At 40.5% G+C, this 22,638-nt stretch overlaps 4 protein-coding genes across 7 annotated transcripts in view; 2 read left to right on the forward strand and 2 right to left on the reverse strand.

The window, feature by feature from the left end:
* The window catches only part of LOC6609250 (cilia- and flagella-associated protein 91), a 34,824-nt gene extending 20,472 nt beyond the window's left edge, over positions 1-14,352 (forward strand). For 2 of the 4 annotated variants that reach the window (XM_002033904.2, XM_032715325.1), the window contains exons 2-3: positions 4,634-4,831; positions 12,836-14,352. In XM_002033904.2, coding sequence (XP_002033940.1) covers positions 4,634-4,831; positions 12,836-13,062 — 425 coding nt within the window. In that variant the 3' untranslated portion in view covers positions 13,063-14,352. Of the gene's footprint in view, positions 1-4,633; positions 4,832-12,835 lie in introns of those variants that run through there. The other 2 variants (XR_004361372.1, XM_032715324.1) reach the window with 2 other exon arrangements.
* Positions 7,861-9,970, forward strand: LOC116800427. Its single transcript, XM_032715326.1, has one exon. The coding sequence runs from the start codon at positions 9,283-9,285 to the stop codon at positions 9,907-9,909; it is 627 nt and encodes a 208-aa protein (XP_032571217.1). The 5' UTR covers positions 7,861-9,282; the 3' UTR covers positions 9,910-9,970.
* Positions 14,353-16,636: 2,284 nt separating the features above from the next.
* LOC116800428 lies at positions 16,637-17,248 on the reverse strand. Its single transcript, XM_032715327.1, has 2 exons — positions 17,066-17,248; positions 16,637-17,001 (listed from the first exon to the last, which is right to left on the reverse strand). Exons 1-2 carry the CDS (start codon positions 17,223-17,225, stop codon positions 16,736-16,738), a joined length of 426 nt encoding a protein of 141 aa, XP_032571218.1. The 5' UTR covers positions 17,226-17,248; the 3' UTR covers positions 16,637-16,735.
* Positions 17,249-17,316: 68 nt separating this feature from the next.
* LOC116800429 lies at positions 17,317-19,119 on the reverse strand. Its single transcript, XM_032715328.1, is given in 3 exon segments — positions 17,317-18,340; positions 18,343-18,355; positions 18,420-19,119. Coding segments are annotated over 3 exon segments (267 nt in total). The 5' UTR covers positions 18,584-19,119; the 3' UTR covers positions 17,317-18,250.
* Positions 19,120-22,638: the final 3,519 nt, after the last annotated feature.

The raw sequence follows: 22,638 nt of genomic DNA on the forward strand, positions 1-22,638 counted from the left end.
GCCATATTGTCGAATGCCCAATTGGGAGTAAAGCTCAATGGTGTCATCAGCTGCTTTGCCTTCATAATTTTCTGGACGCTGCGTTCCTGCATATCAAACAGCCTCTTTCCGGGCCTACGAAGCGTATACGTAACTTTAACGAATTTCTATTTTAAACTGGTGATGATGGCCAAGTAAAACTATACAAATTAATTGCATGGAAATTCACTTATGTATACATGCATAAATATATATAAATCAATTAGAGGCATTCAATCAAAATTGAGTTTGATAGATGAAAGTTAAATTTCAAATATGATGTAATAAATTATAAATAATAATAATAAATGGTTAGATTTTTCATTTAAATTGGTTTTTATCGCATCGCATGCACATGAATGATTTCCCAGCCTTACGCTTTGCAGTCCCTTTACATACATGTGAATTGTAGAAATTGTGGTTTGCCTGAGTTTAATTATGCAAAGCCTGTTTATTATGGGCAATCTGATTGTCAGTGCGAGCAGTCAGTGTTGGTAAGTCACATTTAACTCAGATAAGAGCCAGTAATTTATGGCACATTTTGACCGTCGGGTTCTGTACATAATTTCCTAGAGCTAAGCCCAGCAATTAGGTGGGCCCAGTTAAGCAAATTGCGCAACATAAACTCCCCTTGCTTTTGGTTTCCACAGAGAGTTCAACTGGGAAAAGTTATATTATTGGGAAAGGAAGACTACAAAGTATCAATCGATAAACCACAACTGTTTCGGATTGACATAGTGTGGGTTCTCTCCCATTGCGCTGTATTACAATTTATCAGAAATGTTGCCATTCCCTATTTGTGGTTGCCAGCACGTGCGACAAACATTTTCATTTCGTGAGCCCCGCAGCAAGAACAAATTCTTCTGATAACAGTTGGCGTTTTACAAAAGCCGTAATCAGGCAAGGTCACGGATTGTAAAGAGTCGGGCGATATTTGCCACGCACACTGGAAATACTATTAAAATGGTAGAAATTAGAGCGCAAACAAACGAACATGGCAACCATTCACAAAAAGTCACGGAAATAAATAATACAAATCAACAACATTATTTATGACTGCACAAAACGTTGAGTGTCTGCTGGATATCAGTTGAATTACAGCAGGCAAAACCAGATGCCATAAATAAATAATTTTACTTGTGCGCTATTAATTTGCCACCAAAATATGACATATATGCATTAAACCAGCCACAAATAGATCATATCAGGCCATCCATTCAGGCTAGGAAGTGTGTTGGAGTGGTAAGTTGGTAAGTGGAGCGATGGACCTAAGTGACTAGATAAGTGAATGTCAGTGGGAAAAAGTTTGCCAAGCTGTATATGAACATTTAATGGAGATTGTCAAGCTTAAATAGCTGTCAGGGGTGGCACGAAACATCTGCCAGTCAGGTTAACGAGTCATGTGGGGTCAAGGAAACCCCAAAAAACAAAATCTGAAAATTGCTCACTTAGCTTGGGTTAAGAGACCCATGTTATTATAACATACTGATGATGAGTTTACGTAATGTTCTGAAGTTTTCTTTTATCAAATCCCTAATTTAAGCAGCTATTATGAGAAATCTAAAACTATGATCACATTTACTGATAAGATTTTTGTTGGGCTTTTAACGAAAACAAATCCATCCTATTCTCAGAAACTTAGTCTAGCGTATCTAAGGGTAAGTACAAGTAAAAACAATCTTCACTAAATCCAGATTCTCTCGAGAGCGGCTCACATTTCGTTTCATTGTCCACTCAAATTACAGTTAACTTTGTCAGTCCAGTAAGCAAACCGGAAATCCTTATAAATTAAATTGTCCTTCCTAAATGGAGAGAAATCTAAGAAGCAGATCGCCGTTTGCTGTTATGGCTTCGCTGTTTGCTGTCTTTCTTATTTATTTAAGTTCTGGCTCGACTGAGCCCGCTGTTTATGTTGCTAAGGCCAAGAAGCAGCTGGGCCAAGTTTTTCCTGCTGCTCTTCTGCCTCTGTTCTCGTGCATAACTCATTCGTTTTAATATTCCCCAGGCATTGTTCACCCTCCGGTTAGAATTTTATTATTTTCGCTTTTTTTTGCGAAAGAAACTGGGCCACCTGAGTGTACGTTTTGATGCCAAGCGAAATTCAAATAAAATTGCAGCAACCGCCTGACAACCAACAATTTAATTAAAATAATAAATTGTACGTAATTTGCTGCAGGCTATGCCATGCAGAAAGTATTTCATGGAAAAATTCAAGTAAATTATAGAATGGGTACCACGGTGATTTGGATTAAACAAAGCAGGCTTAAAACTATTTAAGTAATTGCTTTCGATCTGAAAACAACTCCATTCCACGGAGCTAAATGCTGGAATTGCATTAATTAGGAAGGAAAACATTTTTCAAACTCCCAGCAGCACAAACGACAATTGTCAGAAAGGAAAAGCAGAAGAAAGGAAAATGAGCAGGAATAAGAGCCAGGAGCTAATGAATTTTAATTGCGTAAATAACTCACTTGGTCATTGTGGCACAGTCGGAACTGGAACTCGATTCCTGCGAAGGAGCTCAGAATGGAGCAGAAAAGGAAAAACCGTCGAGCTTGACAAATTTAATCATATTTTTCCTGCCGGAAGCGGAAATGATTCCGGGTTATGACCTGGCAAATGGCGAATTATGAATGAATTAAGTAGGAAGATGGCCTTACACGTGCGGCACAACGTCCTCTGTTCCTGGCACCATATTGGGAGTACGTTGTGGGTAATTGGGTGCGTGTCGAGTTTAGTGTCAGGCCCTTTCTACACGTACATACCTGGAAGGTACAGGTGTGAATGCTCCGTGTGGTTATTCAATTTTTGTTGCCACTGGGACCTTTCTGGCATATTTCGCCTGGCTTTAATTTTTTTGTATCTGCGGCTGTCAGGTTTAATGAGCCACATGCAAAATTTATTTAATAACCTCGCCTGGCATAATTCACTGCATTTAATAGTCGCACTAAAGCTAAGGCCATTAGGCACCGGCATCAGATGAGCTGCATAAATTTCCATTTTCTCGCTGTTAGTTTCTAATTATAATTTATTGATGCTTTGTGCTCATTTTAAGCTTCGGTAAAACTAACCTATAAAAATAAAACACACAAATTCCAATTAAATATGAAATGAAAACTTCTGCAAAATGCGACCAAACACAAAGCCATGTTTGACTCTTGCATTTTTAATTTATTGAGCACATATTTCTTTGTGCACTTAAATATTTCAAACACAACTTGTGGGCCTTTAAATTGTTTATGTTACGTAGTGTCCACTGGAAAGTTTATAGCCCCTGGAACTGTACGCAAATGGAGCAGATGGCAGTTTAATAAATCCAATTCGGCGTGAAAGTAGCATAGTCAGGCGTGGAAAATAAATAAAATATTTTACGGTTTGGTGGGAATTTATTAAAAAAAAGTTCGTTCAACAATATACACGGTACTTTTACGAGCAAAAAGGCCCCAGGAAGCGAATAAATATGTTTTCATTTAATGCGAATTCGATAAAATGGAAACCATGGCAAAGCGGAATAATCCTTAAAGCGCAACTAGAACTCAATGCCATTTTGGGCCGCATCTTGATGCGGGATATTCGATGATTTAATAGTAGGGCCAGCAGAGTGGGCAGCTATTAAAAGCACAGCACTCGCCACTTGACAGCTCAACCTTGCCACACCCTACCGTTAGCACTTATCGTCCTCCTACTACCTACTACCTACCACCTCCCAGCGCCCACACACTCGCCACCGGAGGAGCAACCTTGTGCCAAGCACAAACAACTACTTTTTAGAAAGCGTTCCTCCTTCGGCATTGCTTTGCCTTATTGATAGTGTTTGCCCGAAATACCGAACCGAAAGCCTTACGTGTCAATTTATTATAACTTATTCAAGGCCGACAGAGTTTGCTTTTTTTCTTCTTCGGTATCTGCGTGAAAAATGCCATAAAAAATGAATGCTGACCCAGGCAACCAACACGAGCGGAGCAGCATGAGTGGGCCACAAAATGGGGAAAACAGAAATATGTTTATTGCACATGGCCCTCTTCCTTACCATTTTCCACCAAAACTTCTAGTTTATTAGCACAGCGGAATTTGCCCTTTGCCATCTTCCTTTCTTCCCCCTCCTCCCTTTTGAGGCAAACTCCTCTGGCAGGGGGCCAAAAACGAAAAATTGCAGGAACTTGCTCAGCTCGATTCAAAATCGATTGAGTGGCTCAGGGGGTGGCTATTTGGCTAGGGGGAACGACCAGGAGGCGGCCCCCTTTTGAAGTTAATTGTTTGAAAGCTGCAACCGAAGTTTAAGAACTGTCGATGATGTGCCAAAGCAAAAGTTTGTCCGTCATTGAAGCTCGCAACACATGATAGCCAGGTCATAAAACTCATTTCCTTCGTAGTCGAGAGACATGAGTTGAGCGTAAAGTATTTCAAACGGAATCTATCAATAAGAAAGTCACACAAATGGGCAATGGCTTAAAAGTTGATCATTAACACTTTACTTCAGAAACAGATACCTTTTTATTTCAGTTATGGTTAACTAAATTTGAAGTAATGAGTGGTTTATTGTAAAGAATTAAATTGGTTTGACCATTGAACTTCTATTAATCTCTCTTGTTCGTGTCCCCACTTTTAATTGCAGCAAAAGCCGCAACAAAAATCCAAGCCGTCTTTCGAGGCCACAAAGTGAGAGAAACCATGAAAAAATCGGAAACCAAAACTGCGACCAACAACGGCAGTGCCGCCGAAGCAGCTCCATCGGCAGCAGCCGCCGAGGCAGCCGCATCCGCAGAGCCAACCAAAGCCGAGCTAGAGGCTGAATTCGATCCCAACGACAAGGGTAAGTGGGTGTTCCACGTTCCAGGTTACAGGACAAAAATACGCTTAAAAGAAGCTCAAGGGCGGCAGCTTGGGCCGCAGATTTAATCAAAGGCCTGAAACTGTAACTGGAGTTCGCGCACTGGCATAAAAAAGGTGTACCTAGCAGGAAAACCCATTAAAAACAGTTATTTATATATTTTTAATATATTATTAATATATTAAAATACTTAAATAACTTTTAAGAAGATTAGAGATTAGATGCATATAAATAATAATAATATAATTCCATAATCTTAGAGTGCAATATTCCTCTGAGTGTCGCAAAGGTGTTGCACTTGCAAGATGAGAAGAGAATCGCTTTTGGAGCTACCGAGCCGCTCCAGCAGCTGATCCCTTCGAGCATTGTGGAGTCCCTTGCACACATTGTCGTCGAATCAGCGGGCTTACACAACTTCGACTTTAAGTTGGGTATACAAGCTGAAATTACAGTTGGTCCCCCGCCTGCCAACCGGAATACCAACAAACTTTCCGTGTTACGCAATATACGAGTATTTTCGGCAAAAATATTTGTCACTTGGTGGCGCGACAAAAGGGAAAGTTTGCGCCTCCCCTGCCAGTGAATGTTTTCCGAAAGTTTACGCATGGGATTGGATCTGGCGAAGTCAGCCATTGGTTATTTAATCGCTGCGCACCCGCTGAGCCGCCAGAACCATAAATAATGAAAATCTTGAAGACGGCTTAACCCTATTAGGTCGTTCCAGGCGTTGGCAGTTTTCAGCTATAATTTGCCCAGGGCACAATGAGTCGAGGGCACACAGCCAGTGAAGAAGGAAGCCGGCCCGGCTCATTAAAAAGTCAGAGGCTGTCATCGGGGCGTATACGCAACCGCATTAGGAACTCTCGGCTCCTCAGCCAGACAACAATTCAGTTTCCATTGCAAGAGCTCACGTGTGGGCTTAATTATAGTGCCTGGTGGGTCTCGAAAGGCGTATCCTTCTTATGCGACATACATACCATTCATACGTACATTTGTGCGACGGCTAATTAGACTCGCCTGAGAACTCAAAGGATGCGATGAGGACATGGAGAGCCTGCTCCTTTGTGACCGAGCACATACTCAATTAGAGGCGCTGAATGGAACGGGCATGTATGGCTGGCGGGTGCATAGTTAATTTAAAAACTTTGACCGAATAAGTCATAATCAGCACTGTCTCAAATGATTCCATTAGCCATACGTTTAATCCAAAGAGGCACAAAGATGTCTAGACTTTCAGAATTACTTGACTCCATTGGTTGTGACTGATGATATATAGATACATAAATTTAATAGCGAAAGTCGAATAATTTGTTTTAATAAACTCAATATAGTTCAAGCCAAAAGAGCCAATAGGTTTTCGGATCGCTTTTCTTCTGCTTAACTAGATCCACTTCATGGCTTTATTCCATTTTTAGCCAGCATAGCAGACACGCCTCGCTTATCCGAAGTGAGCCAGTTAGAAGTTCCAGTTAATCATTATTCACAGTTATCGCTAGCAGGCGGCCAACAACGACAAGCTAATGGTGTTGGCCCAGTTGTAAACTCGCCGTTGGCATACTGCGAAATTGTTAAACAATAAAAACAACGACCACACAGAACTTTTGTTCAGTGAGGGTCTGAAAAAAAAAATTGCGGCACACACATATGCCATATGACCAGGCGAATGCAATTTCTGGCCCAAAACTGCGATTTAGCCCATTTGGTATGCAAATGCGATGGCTAACACACAAATACACATACGTACACAAAAGGACACTCGGCATGTGCACGAAAATCGAAAGCCATTTAAGGATATTTTCTTGTACGTGTGTGCATTTCGCATTTGCGGCTTCGCCTCGGTTTTTGACTTACAACCCATGCCTTTGCGCAGAAAGTGCATAGACAACCAGGAGCCATTTGTGGATATAGTATAGCTAGCTACATACAACTCACCTACCTATTTGGCCCAAAGCCTGGCTGACCAATTTGTTTGTGTCTGCGTCCTGGTTTGGCCCCAATTCTGTGTTTGCATAAACGTGCTCCCCTAATTACTGCTCATGGCCACACGCCCACAGCATTCTGGCCCCCAAAAACACTGGGCTAAAATGCGAGCGAAAAGACTATGGTAATTGAACTGTATCCGGATGGTTGTCTGCGTTAATTGCTGGCGGATTCCATTCGATTATGATGAATTGCGGACGAACATTAGGCTCGGTTTGCCCAATTTGTGGGATATTCGATACATGTATCCTGTTGTTTGACGAAACTTAATTGGAAGGGAAAAAGCCAATTGCGGTTTACAGAAAACCAAACACATTATGGTGTGCTTTACTGACTTTTTAATTGAATGCCTTACATATTTATACTTGCGGAGTGTAACTCCGTCATAATCTTGTGAGGAATCTCGCGTAATGTGTCATCTTTAAGGACCTGTTCGTGATGTTGCTGCTAGTTGTCTCTCCCAGCAGCAACATCAACTACATCAGCAACTGCGATAAAACAGCGGCGCAGCGCGTTCTCCTAATTGGATTTTCGGTTTTAAGCAAGCTTGTAATTCCATTTACACCGCCGGGAGACCCACAAAAAACCAACAATATCAGGCCAAGCCATTTAAGTATAATGTTAAGTGCTCCGCCTGTTGTCGGGCTAACAAAAAGGCGGATCCAAAAAAAACATGCAACAAATTACAAAAAAAAGAAACAGAAGAAAAAAAAACGAGAGTAGAAACGACAACATTGACATGAAACACGCAATAAGCAGCAGGCCAGCTGAAAACAATGTTTCAGCCGCTGAATTGGCGATTTTTTGCTTGCCCCAAACACATAATATATATCTAAATATATGTATATACAGATATAGATACAGGTGGCCCGCAAAACAGGGCAAAATAGACAAGAAAATGTAGGAAGTCGCTTGGTGGCATGGTGGTGGTGCATGTATGGAATTTACTGGGTGACAGGTGGAGGTCAGGTATTTATTTAGCCACTGCTAAACGCTTAGCTTGTAGCTACGTCGGTTGGGCCTCTTAAATATTTCAACAATTCTAGCACCTATTTGGGCAACCTTCTTTTTGGACACGACCTTTATCCAACATGTTTATAGAGTCTCCCGTAAAATTCACTTGCTTAATATTTAATTGCTTGCTTAAATGCGGTTTGCTTTGCTGGTTTCGCACTGGTCTTTATGTTGAACAATTAATGAGGCAGGAATTTAAGTGTAGACAAATTAATAAATGAATATTTCACGAGCTCAAACTTGTGCCACGCAAATTTCAATCCCTTAAATAGATCCTTAATCCTGTTAATTATGGGCAGGATTGACTTAAATTCTGGCAAAGTTTTAATGAGTTTAACAGCAAGGTATCTCCATACTGTTTAATAATCCGTAATCGGCTTATGTGCGCAGGATTAATATTAATTAAAGTTTTGTTTGAATTTCCTGGCAGGAACCCCATCTGCGAATTTCGCTCTATATGTTTTTGCACAATTTGAACGAAACGTGGTAATGTAAGCAGATGGGGCGAAACCAATAAGTATTCCTCAACGGCTGACTGTTTGTCCTTCCATAAGATTTATTTGCTCCAATAACAGCCCCATGGAAATGAGCAAGGACCCAAAAGAGAGATGTCGAGCAGTGCGGTGGACAAACCACAAGACTTTGTTTTGTCGGAAATTGAAAAATGGGCTTAGTCCTTAAGGCTGTGTGCTGGGTGGCCAGCAAGAAGCAAAAGTAGATGGCCAAAAAATGGAATGACAAATCTTGGCAACCGCAAAAGCCCCACACTCCACTCTTGCGTACGAAAAACGTTTGGCTTAAAAATTCCATTTAGCGGCTTATTATCATGCTTCATTTCTCAAAATTTGTCCTTATTTGAAAGTGCCCACAAAAGTTGGCAACGTCCTGGAATCTGTGAGCCAGGTGAACTGTGAGTTTGGCATGTGAGACTTGTCGGCCGGCCATTTTGCATGATTTAAATCAAAATGGAATCGCAGCTCGCAGACAGATGTTGCATGACGATGTCCTGTAGCGCAGTGCAGGCCGTCTGGGTTGGGTAATTAAAATGTATATTTATGACAGCGACTTAGCGTCGTAATTATGATTGCCCTCCGACAATGTCAAACGCAGCCATCAGCACACTTTCTGAGACTTCATATATCTTGAATGTTCTCTCATTTTTCTTACTTCCTGCTAGGGCCTAGTAAAATAAAATCTTGTATGTATCGAAATATATGAGACTTAGATGTCAAGCACTACAAATCTCCTTAATTCATTTTAGAGATGAAACACACATAACTCGATCCCTAGTGCTCACTGATGTATCGCTCATTTCAGCAATCCAACTCAATAAAATTTCGTAGTATTCAGTGTCTGCGCCCTTGGCATACATAGCGTGGCTTTTGATTTTTATCCTGCAAGTTATTACTATAGAAAAAGGAGCTTTGTGCAAACTAACGATGCCTGGACAATACAGCAAATACAAGTGCACTCGATTGATAATGACGGTGCTCCGGTCGTATCTGAGCATACTGTACCTATGGGGAATTTTGCAATTGGCTGCCATCACTCCGATTCCCTGTGAGATCTGGGACACATCATTCTGGTTCGCAACAAGGTCCTATAAAGTTGCCTACAAGTCGTTTTTTACTAATGATCTGACGATGTCGTTGTGTGTTTGCATTATGATTCTCGGTGTGCTGATCAATCTGTACCAATGCTGTCGCTGCAGACTACTTGGAGCCCGAATTTGGACAGCAGGAGTGGCTCCGCCGCCCATATATAAACCCATTTTGATCTTGACGATACCCTATATCTCAGTCTTCGTCCTTACCTGGCTAATCACCACCAACGCCACGTATCGGGGCATCATCTTTGTGGCTCAGAGTGAAGTGGGTGACATAAGCGGCAGGGCGATCTGTCTATTGGTCATCGGTCTGCTAATGAAGCTTCTAGTTTTGGCCAATTTCTACTCGGTTTGCATACGCATCTGGGCGTACTTGAATATCTTGAATATTGGCTCGAATGAATGGCTTGAAAACAACTATAATTTTGGCGATCACCTCAATTTGTTCTTTTGCGTTTGATAAGTTGTGTATATTTTTAGCGAAAAATAAAAATCCCTTTTCTCCAGCATAACTGAAGCGATATGCTTACAAGTATAATGAATTGGTTTGCAGAGTGTTTTCGATTCGGTGTTTTCCCAAACGAGAACACCTTGTTGGGTGCTCATTATGTGCGTGTCTGGGTCTGTTTTTGTTTATTATTTCTGACACAATTACTAAGCACACGTCACGGATTTGCACTTTCGCTAATGGAACTCACACACACCGGCACACTGTCATCTACCGAAGACCCGCTTTGTTATTATTTTCCCTCTACTGTTTTAATATAAATTTGCATTGTTGCGAGAATGTGGGTCAAGAGCATGCCACGAAAATAAAAGTGGGGAAAATGGATACACGTGTGGAGCAGGTCTTCCACGCTGTCCCCACTCAATATTCGCAATAAAAGGAAACCGAAAGACAGGTGAGAAGTGCAGTTGGTGTGGCTTATGATTGATTTCATATCCTTTGGGTATTAACACTCGATTGATGCTGGAAATGGGGTTAAAAAAATAAAAGTTAAAATACCTGGAACTGAAGGAAACGTTAAAGAGACCAGAAACGGCATGCAAATAAAGCAAGCTCCAGGGAAAGGAAAAAATAAGAAAAAAAAAAATTAAGCAGTCAATCAGGACGACGTGACCGATTGCCCCGTAGCTCCGCACATGCAAATCCGAATCCCTTGGCTAACGTCAGGCAAGGTGTGCGGCCCCGCCCACTTTCCATAGCCCAACGCCCCCAGGAATTACTACCAAGGCCCACAGAGAAGCAGTGACATTTTGCCAGAAAGAAAAGCAAACTCAATTTGTATGCCTCGACGGCAGGCAGGACATCGGAACATCAGGACATCAAGCAGATAGCAGATAGCAGATAGCAGGACCAAGGCAAAAGCGAACCGAACCAGTGAAAGGCACAAAAAGCAACATGCATGCGACCTGCTGACAACTTTTCAGACACTGTAGCTTAGATTTTGGACTTATGCGGTCCTGTGACAGGACACGCAGTGTACGTGATCGGCTTTTAACATGTGTTGCATGGCCGGCGACATGTGCAAATCTCTCACAAAAAAGTTTCCACTAAGAGAAACAGTGCAAGCGGAACAGCTTTATATTTCTTTTTTTTTTGACCAAAGGGCTGCGGTATTTTGCGTTAGTAGTAGTGTGTATACTCAGCTAATGAAGCTACGCATAACAAAGTGGGAAATCAGGAGTACATCTATATTACCAACGAAACTGAAAATACACTAGCAGATACCCATTACTCAGATACCCATTACTTTTGAAACAAACTAGCGCTGCGTCAACTTCTCTGGAATATGCATAGCCTTAGTTCCAGTTAGTCCCCGCGATCACAGTGTTCATACGAACGACATATATTTTTCTTTGTGTATGTTAAGGCAGAGAAAAAAATAGGAAGTACATTGTCTCACAGGTGAAAAAAACGAGTTACAGGTAAACTCTAGCTTCGGTACGGCAGAACAGGTTGATGTTGATTACTGACCAAGCAGTGGTAGCAGCTCAGATCGGCTTAGCCAGGATAACTAGATTGCACTCACAGGACCTGCATGTCCTGCGCCTCTGAAAATTTCACAGCGCGCCTGTTGGCGCTATACAGCTATTTGCACGTCTTGCAGATATTTTTAAATATTTTATAAATAAACATAAACGAAGCAGCGGCAAATGGCACGTGCCTTTTGGCCGGGTCACGTTGTGTAGCCGCCGTGTGTGCGTAATTTGATAAAATTTCACATGCCATAAGTCCTCGACCAGGACTTCTCCGGTCCCAGTCCGTGGACCCCAGCCAAATGCTTATCTTGGCCTAACTCCAATTACGCTTAGCGAATTAACGCAAGACCACTTCCTCGGCTTTTTACCCTCTAAAAATATTTGCATGGCCAACTGGGCTAACTTGGCCCGCAGGGAAACGCCAGATTTTGTTGCGGAAATTGGCCAAGTTAAATGTATGCACTCTTGTAGCGGCAAAATCTTAACAGAAATGGCGAATTTTTAAATGAGAATTTTCTCGGAATTTGCATAAATGCACAAGAGCAATGGGAAAAGATGACAAAAAGTAGTAAAACGACAGATGCAATGATGTAATCTTGCGACTGACAACGTAGAAGAAGCGCGTTCTTGCAAAACTCACTGAAAGCTATGCATAATTTAATGGTTTTTCCTGTGGTTCCAAGTACACGTATTTCCTGAACATTTTTACACAATTACTGGCTAATTAGAATGAGCTTTTCTGGCGGAAAACGTAGCAAAAGTTGCACGTAGCTAGAGACACGCGTGGCTTAACCACAACCACATGCATCCTGGCCAGATGCGAGCTTAATTTTGTGGTCAGTCCATCCACTCGTCCATCTCTTCAGCTGCTGGAGTGGATTATATATGCAGAAAATATGCGTCCCTCTGCGCCCAACATTGCGTATACGTAATGAGATTAGCCCGGGAAACGTGGTCGAAGTAAGGGAGTACTAAACACTGTGAAGAGCGCTGGGGGAATAATTCGCTTCGTGATTTCGATTAGTTCCCTTTTTTACAAGCAATCTGGGATCCATGGAAAAATTATGGCCAGTGCTGGGCTATAAAATACGAAGCGGTGGTCAGATAGGGAATTAAATAGTGATGTAGGAAACTATAACAATAAATTATAGTAAAAACAATACAAACTCAGTTAAAGCCAGTCAGCATAAGGACCGGAGCTAATTGAAAAAAGTTCACAACAAATTCAGGCGAATGTTTGAGTATCATCTAAAGTTTCAATTGCCCAAGTAACACCAGACAAGTTTTAAAACTATTTTATATATATATATATATTGTTTCGGGGAGTTGGCCAAGTGGGCACTTAAGCAGAACTAGAACACTAATTTACACAAACTACCCGTTTTCGTGTTCCTTCTCCACAGATCTGTGCCATGCTGCATTGAAGATTCAGTCCACTTTCCGTGGTCATTTGGCACGCAAGCTGGTGAACAAGGATGCGCCCGAGGACGAGGACATCCAGGAGATAACCAAGAAGGTGGCCGAGGAGTTGGACATAGATTTAACCGATCCCGAGCTTAACAAGGCTGCTACCAAAATTCAGGCCTCGTTCCGGGGCCACAAGACCCGCAAGGATGCCAATCCCGAGTAAGGAGCTCACCAGTTGAATTTTCATTGCCCTCGGTGGGCTAGTCACAGATGATGAAGCTAACTTAATGCTTACGCAAGTGAATAAAATTATTGGTAAATTGTAAATGTGTAAAAGGCCAATCGAGATGAGGGCACACAATTGTAAACTTTTTAGTGAATATGTTTTAGCCGGCATGGCGAACCCAAATGATTCTCATAATTATTAAATAAATTAAGTCGAGGGCAAAGTTACATTTAGTTTGCAAAGCTTTAATAAATGAATAGTCAAATCACATTTTGCGAATGATGATTCGGAGTTATGCGACATTTACAGATACATTTTTGCGGCTTTTCTTGTTCTATTACTAACCTTTAGAGTCGTAAATTGGTAAATTGGTATTAGTTAATATTTAATTAAATTACATTTCGTTTTCGGACTTTGCTATTAAACCCAAGACCGTAACTAAACCAAAAATAAAGTGAACTAACGTTAAATTGTCAAAGAAAAACCTAATGTTACAAAATAATAAATAAAAGGCACGATGTTCCATAAACTTTATTGTAGGGAAATGAGAAACCAAAAAAGACAAGGAAACTGCTGAACAAATTTTTGGGAAATCATTTCCATTTTGTCTGGCCAATGCCAAAAGTAAAAAATTAATTGTACCTACAAGCGTATGAATATGAATTAGAAACCAAAGAAACTCAATGTTGTTTCAAATTAAGGCAAATTAGGGGTATCCAAGCAACATGATGCAGCTTCGAGTCGTCAACTCAACAATTTTTCGGCCCTCGGGCTCTATATTAACTGAAAAGTCAATGAACATGAAGATAACTAATCTGGTGGCACAATTTTCGTTTTTCTACCAAGTGTATTACAATATTTGTCTACTTAACAATTGATCCTCGAGTGGGAAACTGAAATACACACATATATATATACCTATACAGATGCAAAGACAGGTATTAGACCGAGTTGAATTGGAAAATATTTTTTTTCGGCCACAGCTGAGAAAATTGTTACCATGTGGCAACGGAAGCCAATAATGAAATATTTAAAATTCAAATCAATTAACTACAAAAAATTAATAACAAGCTAATGAACATAATTGAAATTATATTAGAGATCAAAGTCAAATTCAAATAAATTGCATAAAATTATTACATTTAAAAAGCAAATGGGAAAACCAATTCTATGTGGATAAATGAAAAGAAAAAACCAGAATATGAAAGCAAACCATATACAAGCCGAACAAACAAAGAATGTCCCAACTAAATTTTAATTGAGTAATAAAAATAAATACAATAAAGATCCAACACTCTTGTTTTTATTGCTCCTTCAAGATGCGAAATTTTTATTAGATTTTGTTTCTTTCTGTACAAATGCTATTGGTAAGTTGCTAGGATCTGGAAAACAAATGGGATTAGTTAGACTTTTAAGTTGCTTGCCAGATTTTATAGCTGAATTAGTTTTATATAACTCTTGATTTAAATCATAATTTAATTTAAGCTCAAGCACTGAAAAGCAAACACTTGGTCTTTATGGCATCATCACATTATCACACTCATTTGCTGGCCAGTTTGGCATTAGTCCCTAGCCATTCTCAACCACTCACTGCACATGGCCAACGTTTAACGATTTTTCTTTGCCACCTCAAGAGCTGGAGAACTGCTCCCCTGAAAACAGAGGCTTCCTGTAGCGGTGCTGCTGCCACTGTAGCTGTCAGTCGTCAAGGACATTTGAACATTTTAAAGGACGGTGGTCCAAATATGCTTGAATGATTGTTGATTTTTCCAGACATTTCAGTGGCTTGCACATAAGCATTCGCTCAGAGTTCTTGTTCATTTTGCTGATGGGTGGTAGACCGCGCTTTTCAGTTGGTTTCAGGTGCCGCCCACAAATTTTGAGGTTCTTGGGCCCACTGTGCCGACGACTGACATGAACTTCAGTGACAGTTTTAGCACGAGAAATTTTCATGACAATGACGTTGATGTGGCTGACTCTGACAATACTTGACCTAGATGGGCCTGTGTAAATTTCTAGTGTAGGTAAGTCCCGGCCACTTGAGACGGCAGAGGACCAGTAAAGGGACTTTCCAGCGCATTATCCTTTGCGCCAGTGTTTACAGTTTGAAGGCGCACAGTCAAAGCGAACAACTATTTGAGTTTTCCCACCCCGAGGGAAATGTGAAACATGGCGAAGCGGAAAATTCGCAGTGAAATCGCCCCCAAAATCCGCCGAGAATGCATCATCAACATTTGGCGCAAGTGTAGGTGTGACTTTCAAATTGAACTTGCCACCAAAAGGACAGGGAGATAGCGCGAGAAATTTGCATTCCATTGCATGGTGTGCGTCAATTGGAAATTCCCAGTCCTCTGGTGCAACCACGTGGCTGGCCTAAAGTGCTCCGGAGCATTGAGTTAACTGCTGTTCCATTTTATCATTTTCTTTTTTTTGCGGCGATGCTTCACGGTTCGCAAATATTTCACCCGTTGAATTTATGCGTGACGAGGAGAGAGAAGCCATGCGGCTAGATGGTGCAACATGGCGAATGCGCAATTTATGAGGCTTTCAAAACAAAGCGTTGTGCAAGTGAACACTGGAGCTGAAATGGAGCAATCGCTGGTGCATTGAGTGCCCTGAAAAGGAAACGAATGTCAATTTAGTAGTACTTTTCAACGCGCCTTTGACGAGCGCTAAATTTATAGCTGGAATCACTATATTTGCGTTGGCTCAGAGCAAAAAGTGACAGAAGCTTTAACATTTTCCTTTCCTTTCGGTCGGCGGTGCTTGGGCACGTTTATCGCACATGTGCAGTGGCACACACATCAACTTTCCATTTCTAAAAACCATTTTCCCACGCTGACAGTCGCCAGCAGGCAATGCCACTAAATCCGCGCCAAATAAGCAGCCGCATCCAATCGGCATCACCGGATGCCACCTCCTCCACCAACCCACATTCCGCATCTGCTTCTGCATCTGCTTTAGTTGCTAAATCTCGCACCTTATGTGCTGATTTCAACGGCAAAGTGTTCCGTGGAGACGCCGAATCCTGGCCAACGAAGGAGGTATCCAAAATTGGCAATGACTACGGTTGTTTCTGCGACTTCCGGTGCAATATCTGCATATCACGTCCCTAAAAATTTGTTATTATTTAATATAAATTTCATCAATGCTTTAAATATGTCTAAACTTATGGATTTAGCAAACAAATTTAAATTTTATGCATTTTGATGAAAAACGAATGTGTGGTTAACACGAAGTAGTGTTTTAAATGTATAAGTACGTCGCCAATCAGTGAAACGCAAATAAACGTAGTAATACAAAAAATCAATACCAGAAAAGTTTGCTGTGAGGCAACACAAAATCAGAAACACGGTTTTCTTTTCTTCAGGCTTTAAATTTGTTGGCCAAATGCCATAGTTTCCCGTTCCACAGTCCGTAAACAAGTTGTTTTCCATCGTTTTCCCCTTGACCAATGTGCTTAACTTTGATTGCTTTGGTTCATTATGGCAAACGCCTCACAAATGCGCCCTGAGCTGTTTATTCCTCTTGATTTTACCAATGTTGTCTCCATGAATCAAATACATGTGACTTTAACTTTATAGTTTTATTATATTAAGGACACTTGCAGACTTCCTTTTGACCAATAATCGATTAATATTTATTTCATAAACCCGGTAAATGATGAAACTTATGCATCATGAGGAGGGTCAGTCTGTTTTTCTTTTATGACAATTTTATATTTATCGTCCATATCCACCTCTATTCCGTTTTTACCGCTCCCTTGAGTTTTGTTTTTATTTTTTAACTCCTTTACACACAAATTTCTCAAAGAAATGAATCCTTTGGGGCACCTTAGGTTTTGAGTTGACATTTCAGGTTTGGCAGGAAAATATCCAGATATTACTTGCCGCAACTTGATACACGATTTTCTCTCTAGAACCCAGTACGTTCCGGCTAAAGAGATTTTGGTTACGTAGATTGTATTATGTTCCATTATAGATACATATGTATTACGTACGTCGGCAACTATCTGGAGGTTCTGTCGGTGGCTGTGGTTCACATTCTCCCTTTTTGGAATTAAAAACCGAACCATCCTTACACGACCCCCCCGATGAACTCCAGGTGAGATGAAGGAAACCCAGGACTAGAAATAGAAACACTAAACACTTTCGAATCATTAGGAATTCAGAATATAAATAAATATTGTGCCTGAGATTATGGAGATACTTTAACTGGAGAAATTAGGATTGGACATGGTAGTTTAACAAGCACAGAAAGATACAATTTGAAATAAAAAAACAAATGTGATAACAACATTCCCATATTATAAAAAGGAGGTTTCTTTATAAGTAAAACCTCTGTTTATTCCATTATTCTCTACAGTAAGGTACCATATTTCTTTCCAAATCAGTCCTGTCATTTATTTACAAATTGGGTCAACTTATATATCTGTCTTTATATAATCTTGCATATACACCTGTGTAATTTCCATATTTGCCAGTAATTACTTTATCTTTATCCAGAACTAATCGGGCGTTACGATAATGTAATCGGGCGTCTATTATCGTATTTGCGCACTGCAAACGAAATATAAACGAAGTTAATAATTGTCATAAAACTAAAGCGAGGAAAATAAAATCGATAACCATTTAAGAATTTTCGATGCACACGTACTGGCGTTTACGGATATTTTGACAGGCAATCTTGATAATATTTTGTTGCACAGCTCGCTTGTTCATATAAATATTTTTTATTCATTTTGCTGGTGCCTCAATATGTAAAACGAGAATTTGTGTTCTTTAAATGGATAATGACTGGCCGGCAAAAAAAAAAATTCATAAACAATAGTTGTCTGTTTTTCAGTCATTGCGAAGTGTGCTAAAAACAAACTGTCTGTCAATGATAAATGAAAAGTATTAAGACAGGAACACAACCCGTTATCGCCTTCAATTTTCAGACACTTCTTAAACCTTGTCTAAGTTTTGATCAAGGCACAAATTGTTGTCCATTTTGTATAAACAAAAGCATCGAATGAGCCGAAGAAGGGGTTGAATTTCGCATACCATACCCCAAAAGGTTTTTCAACACCATCGACCAGAATTAATGCATTGTTTTGCCAGCAAAAACCCAACTCAGCCCAAACAAATAACATTTAATTTATCATACTTCTTGCCTCCGTTTTATTTGTGTGGGAATCCTTTTATTATTCTATCTTTATATTTCTGTGGGTTTTGTCTGGAATAACCTCAAAATTAGTTGTCATTATTTTTAATAGCCTCGACTCACCTTTTTTTTATACTTATTAATGCTGAATGCCTTAATGGGATTTTTGGGTTAATTAATGTAGTTAGGATTAAGTTACATTGTCCGACTATGAGCCAAAGTAATATTTTATACACTTTTTAGTCATTGGGGTCCACTTCTTGCCCGGTGGGCATTTTCCGTGCCCACCAACGCCATTGAAAATCATAATCAATACCACAATCATAGGAAAAAGTTCCATTTGGAGTGAGCTATTTTCCAGTTTGCTTCCCATTTCCCAAAACTTATTGATTAGCCAAGGCTTGGCCTTTCCGGCTCCAAGGCGAATGTCACACAACTGCCAGGTACCTTGGGTCCACAGGGAGCAGTAGCTGACCAAACGGAAAATGACAAATTACTAAGCCACCGCACCTGTGGCAATCGAAGAGGGTAAAATAAAAATTTGACCACAAACACGTTAGCTGGGCCTGCGGCCAATAAATGGTAAAATGATTGGAATAGTTGCTAAAATTGGGTTCTTTGATGCGGAACTTTTGTGTAAATTACTCAAAGCCTAATGATTTTAAACCACAAAGTAGATATTCTAACTAACTATGAGTAGTTCGCACTATCATTCTCGAATTCCCCTTGAATTGAAATTCTATAATTCATGTGCTTAACTTGAAACTTAACAAAACACAGTTACCAATTTAAACAATAAGTCCTGTGCCAACTGGGCGTATACACGATATTCTTCTTAAACAAACTGCTCTAGCTGCATGCACTCAACGAGTTTATGCGAATTCCACTTTAAAATTCGTTCAGCAGAAGAAGGAATTTCATAAATTAGGAATCATGTTTTTTGTGTTACCATAGCAATGCCAGCAAACCCCTAAGCTTAACATTTCTAAGCCTTTAAAGCCAGCTTTAGTCCCTTCTAAGATGCCTTATCTTCTTTTGCGGAATTCGTATATAAACACCTTTCAGTGAGAAAAGAACTTAAATAACGCTTAATGGGCCTCACCCAGGCTCCACGAAAGTCAATTCAATTTGCATAATTTCCATATTAATAGCCCTGGATGGCTCCACAAAAGAGATACAAAACTCAACTGATGGCGGCGTCACTCCTTCCGTTTTGCCCCCAATGACTGACCTGCTGGCATTCAGGGTGTATCCTGAACATCCTTCTCTCTCGCCGGACGCCATCGTGTAGTCACGGCTTCCACAGAGGAAAGGACACAGCCGCTGTTTATGACAGCTGTGATTGAGGCCATCATTGACAACGTTAGCTGGTCGTTGTAAATGGCCAGTTGGCGGTAGAGTCGCAATCGCATTGGTTGTCCTTTCGCTAATGGAAAAGTGCCTGCAATTGTGGCATACGAGGCATAAGTTGTCACACAGAGAACTATATCTTGAAGGCAAATTTGACTAATATTTCAAAATATATCTATCTTGTTCCAGCTTTGGCACACTGAATATCTCAATTGAATTTTAGCTATAGATATTCATTGTTTAAGTCACTTGGTTTCAATGTAGCAGTACAATGCGTATTGCAGTGTACAGATACCTCTGAGCGAAAAATCTCCTTGTTGCCTTGCCATGTCCTTTGCTTATGAAGATGGCTTTTGAGCCCCGTTTAATAAGCTGACAAATTGGCATACAAATCATAAGTCCACATAGATAGCTCAGCACCTACATTGTGCTTGCTGGGAGGGAGGGTAATAAAGCAATCTGTGGAATATCGGGTCGACAAACTACTTGGCACCTCATTTCTCTTCAGCCAGGACAATCTTGCAGATGCAGCCAGAGGTGCTGACACACAGTCTCACCTATGACAAACATGTCTTATCAACATTTATGGCACTTTTATGAGGCGCTGGCGCACTCACGTGCCCGTTAAACTTTGGCGTGAGTTCAGGGAAAGCCATTGGAGCGCAAAATGGAGCAATAATCCTGGAAAAGTTTACCGATGAAAATACGAGGCTGAAGGCAAAGCACCTGAATAATAAATAGAACCTGCGGGGGATACTCAGTAAAATCACACGCTTTTCTTTTCAGGTGTTTAATTTGTTTGGCCATTAAATTATTACGTTATATATTCCATATATATGTAATTATACATTTGCCCCTAGACCGATTTAACCTTTAACTCCTCACTTCATTTACGGTATCAGGAGCATCATCATGATGACGCACCTAAGTTCTGGCGGATAAAAAATGCTTATGTTTTACATAGACCAAGGTTGCGCAACAAAAACGTTGATCCATTTTCAAAACAGGGTGCGTAATACCGAAATTACATTAAACAAATAAATGCCTTGTATAATTTTAAATTTTTATGATTTTTCTATGAATACAGCAAGACCACAATTCACATACCCCCCTTAACCTTTTAAATATTAATAATAAAATTGCCCTTCTATCGTATTTCATGGCCGGGAAACATTGCACAACCTTTAAATATTTGATGAAGTAAATAATTTGATTGCGAATCGGCATCGAACCGACAGACTTTGCATTCAGGTTTAAGTTAAGAGTAGACATTCCCCTCATGGGCAGCCTACGTATATTGCTATATACGTATGTATATATACGAGTCCTTTTCATTTCCTCCGTGAACTGACGCATCCCACGTCCTACGGGCATTTATGGCTTTCATCTGGTAATCAATGTAATAATTGCCAAGTGCTTTGATTACCGTGCTGTTGCATTTTCGTCCGGCGGAATTGTTGCTTTAATTATGTGGAGCCGTCCACTAATGAGTTGCCCAGCTCGCGGAGATGGAGATGAGTCCTAATTGGTTCGTTGGTTGCTAGGTGGGAACTCTCGGACGCAGACAATCGACGAGGTTAAATGGACCAGAGCGATGGCAAAAGGTTAACGGATAGCAAACGATAGTCATTAGGCCAGATCCATTTGGCTGCGGATGGCTGGATGTAGAAAAAATATCAGATCGACCTAATGTTATATCGAGCAATCGTCGCCAACCTCTCCGTTTAAGATTTCCCTTGCTAATTAAGTTGTAGCAGAAAGTTAAGTTAATTAAGGTACTTAGTTACTATATATAGCCGGTATAAGTAGGAAACTAATGGACTATATAAGGATAAAGCAGAGTAGATAAGAACTAACTACAAAAAATACTCTGCGCTATTATGTAAGTTTTTATACCTGACTGAGTCCCACACACTTATTCGTTCTTCAAAAAAAAAAACGCAGGTCCCATTATCCCAGGCACATTTATCTCACAAGGGATTCGTATGTAAATCTAACTGAAGACCTATTGCATAACTTGTCACAAATTCGTCGGCAATCTGAACAAATGCCGCCTGCTTATGCTAATGTCTTTCTCATGTCCTGAAGCGAGACTCAGACAGATAACCGCAGTCGGAAACGCCAGTTGTTACCTTAAGCGTTGCGAATCTGACGCAATGCAAGACAAAAGGTCAAATGTCAAGCAGGAAATATGCTAAATATGCACAGGGCCTTCAGAAGAGGCGAGAAAAGGGGTAGAGAAACCAACAAAACAAAATCAACCAGCCCCAAAAATGGCATATGCTCCTCTATACGTTCCCATCGATAAGATCAGGTCGATACACCCAGGCGCATATGAAGGGATGGAAGAGCTGTGGAACAAAGTCTCCGGAGACAACCAAAGGTGCAAACAAGGAAACTAATTGAATTTATGCTAATTAACCCACCGTGACTGGGGCATGCAGCGTTAATTATGGCATCCCCGACATACGGGGCGTATGCGTAATGCAAATGAAATTCTAATCAATTGCCTGGCAAAAATTTGCATAATGACCATGGTGTCGGCTTAAGTAGAGCAAGTGGAGCAGCCCAACACACATTATCAATCACTAATCGATGAAATCGATAAGGTTAAAAGTAAACACGCAAAAGGGGGGACAACAGAGCCGCATTTTCGCAACGCTTTTCAGTCTAATTAGGCAATGCGTTGTCTCTCTCCTCCGTGTTTAGTTACCAATTCACCGGGCTTCCAGCTGATTGATTTCACCTCATATATTGCGCTTTTGACTGCAGTTTTGGATCCGCAACCCGAACCCCTTCTTTTTGCCCTCTGGGTTGGTGCCCTTCAATCATTTTTATTTCATGATTTATTCATCTAGACTCTCGAAATGCTTTTCGCTCAGTTGGATCTGCGGCAGCCGCAACATTTTAATGGCATTTTTAGCCAACAAAGTGCGCAAATGGTTATATCCTTATCTGCCGTCTTGGGACCCGGAACAGTTGCCAATTTTTATTTTTATTTTTCCGTGCTGTAACTTCGCGTTTTCCGAGACATATAAAAAGTTGCCCATCTTTAATTGTAATTGCAATTTTATGTTG

Source organism: Drosophila sechellia, chromosome 2R (assembly GCF_004382195.2).
Source record: "Drosophila sechellia strain sech25 chromosome 2R, ASM438219v1, whole genome shotgun sequence".
Lineage (NCBI taxonomy): Eukaryota > Metazoa > Arthropoda > Insecta > Diptera > Drosophilidae > Drosophila > Drosophila sechellia.

What these genes read in the sequence shown, in the direction of transcription:
- LOC116800427 (XM_032715326.1), top strand. Translation starts at nt 9,283, where the DNA reads ATGCCTGGACAATACAGCAAATACAAGTGCACTCGATTGATAATGACG.
- LOC116800428 (XM_032715327.1), bottom strand. Translation starts at nt 17,225, where the DNA reads ATGATTCGAAAGTGTTTAGTGTTTCTATTTCTAGTCCTGGGTTTCCTT. An exon ending in ACCTCCAGATAGTTGCCGAC is followed by an intron (nt 17,002 to 17,065) that starts GTACGTAATACA and finishes AAATCTCTTTAG; the next exon opens with CCGGAACGTACTGGGTTCTA.